Genomic DNA, 1,449 nt, shown 5'->3' with positions numbered 1-1,449 from the left:
CGGTTATATATATAAAAGACAATGGACAATAAATGAACCGACGTAATATCTTTTATATTTTTAACTTTTATCATGACCTTTTAGATACAGTAATTGAGGTAGAAAGCAATGAATTTTTTCGCAGGCTCCAGATCACATAAAGAACAAGATTAGCGGCATCTCAGTGAAACTGGGATCCAAATGTGCCAACGTCATAAAAGAGGTAGCAACAACAATGAGGAACATGACAAAATCATCCAAAGTTGACATGTTAATTATGGAGATGAACGATGCAGCACAAGAACTGAGGGACTTGTTGAATAATTCACATTCAAACAATCTATTGATTATCCCACAAAAACCATCAACAACAACAAACGAAGAAGATGAAGAAGTAGTGGGTTCAGTAGTTGAATTGAATATGATGATGATACCAGCAGTGATGGAAATAATTCAGGTGGTAACTGTGGCTTCATTGCTCATTGAAACTGTGTCGCGTGTGGAAGACATTGTGAAAGCCGTTGATGAACTATCAAATTTGGCTAAATTCAAAGAACCCAAGTGTGTCAAAGACAATAAGATCCACCCAACCAAGCAGCAGAATCATCATGATGATGTTCACGAAGCAGCCAATAATAATGATAATAAAACGCTCCAAATGGTCTGAAAATCGAAAACTTCAATGGTATTATATATATGTAGAAGGTCTAGCTGTGTACATTCTTTGGTACATGATAGATTGCATGTTACATATATAAAAATTCATATTATGAAAGGATACATGAACCAAATCTGTGGAGAAATTAAGAACAAGGAACTGAAGAAAGGAATACCCACACGCACAAATAATCCATCATATCAAATACTAATAATTTTATTATCCTAGAAAACACTTAAATTACGTTTGTAAAAAAATTCATATCAAATATTATATTCTAGAAGTCTTCAAAATGGATTTTTTTTTCTGTCTTCACTAAAAAAATTTTCATATTAATGAGTTAAGTCCTATTTTAGTTTCTAAAATTGTCGAGTTACACTGACTTAGTCCTTAACTTCTTAATTGCTACGATTTGGTCCTCTAGATTCAAAAAATTGCATCAATGTAGTCTTTCATGTATCTTCCGTCATTGGAACTCAGCGCTGTTAGTGACGTAGTTCAAGCCTTACCATGTTGGATATATGAAAACAACGTCGTATACGTTTTGGTGCTAAAAAAAGTACTAAACAATATCATTTGAGAGTTTGAACAATACTAAAAAGAGGCATAGGATTCGGTGGTCCAGGAACCTTTGGACCACTTAGTGGTCCAAGTAGAAAACATGTTTTTGGAGTTTTTTATCAATTACTACGTAGTCCTTGAACTAATTTTAATTACAAATTAACCCCATGTATTTTATTTAATTATAAAAATAATTTTTTATTTTATAAATTATTATTTTATCAATTATCTATTATATTTATTAACAATCA

General features: G+C 31.9%; 1 protein-coding gene across 2 annotated transcripts in view; it reads left to right on the top strand.

The window, feature by feature from the left end:
• The window catches only part of LOC107616839 (aluminum-activated malate transporter 10), a 3,538-nt gene extending 2,784 nt beyond the window's left edge, over positions 1–754 (top strand). For both annotated transcript variants that reach the window (XM_021112241.1, XM_016318751.2), the window contains exon 6: positions 125–754. In XM_021112241.1, coding sequence (XP_020967900.1) covers positions 125–646 — 522 coding nt within the window. In that variant the 3' untranslated portion in view covers positions 647–754. The remainder of the gene's footprint in view (positions 1–124) is intronic.

This window comes from Arachis ipaensis, chromosome B09 (genome assembly GCF_000816755.2).
Source record: "Arachis ipaensis cultivar K30076 chromosome B09, Araip1.1, whole genome shotgun sequence".
Taxonomy (NCBI): Eukaryota; Viridiplantae; Streptophyta; class Magnoliopsida; order Fabales; family Fabaceae; genus Arachis; species Arachis ipaensis.
This window is presented reverse-complemented; position numbering and strand designations above follow the sequence as displayed.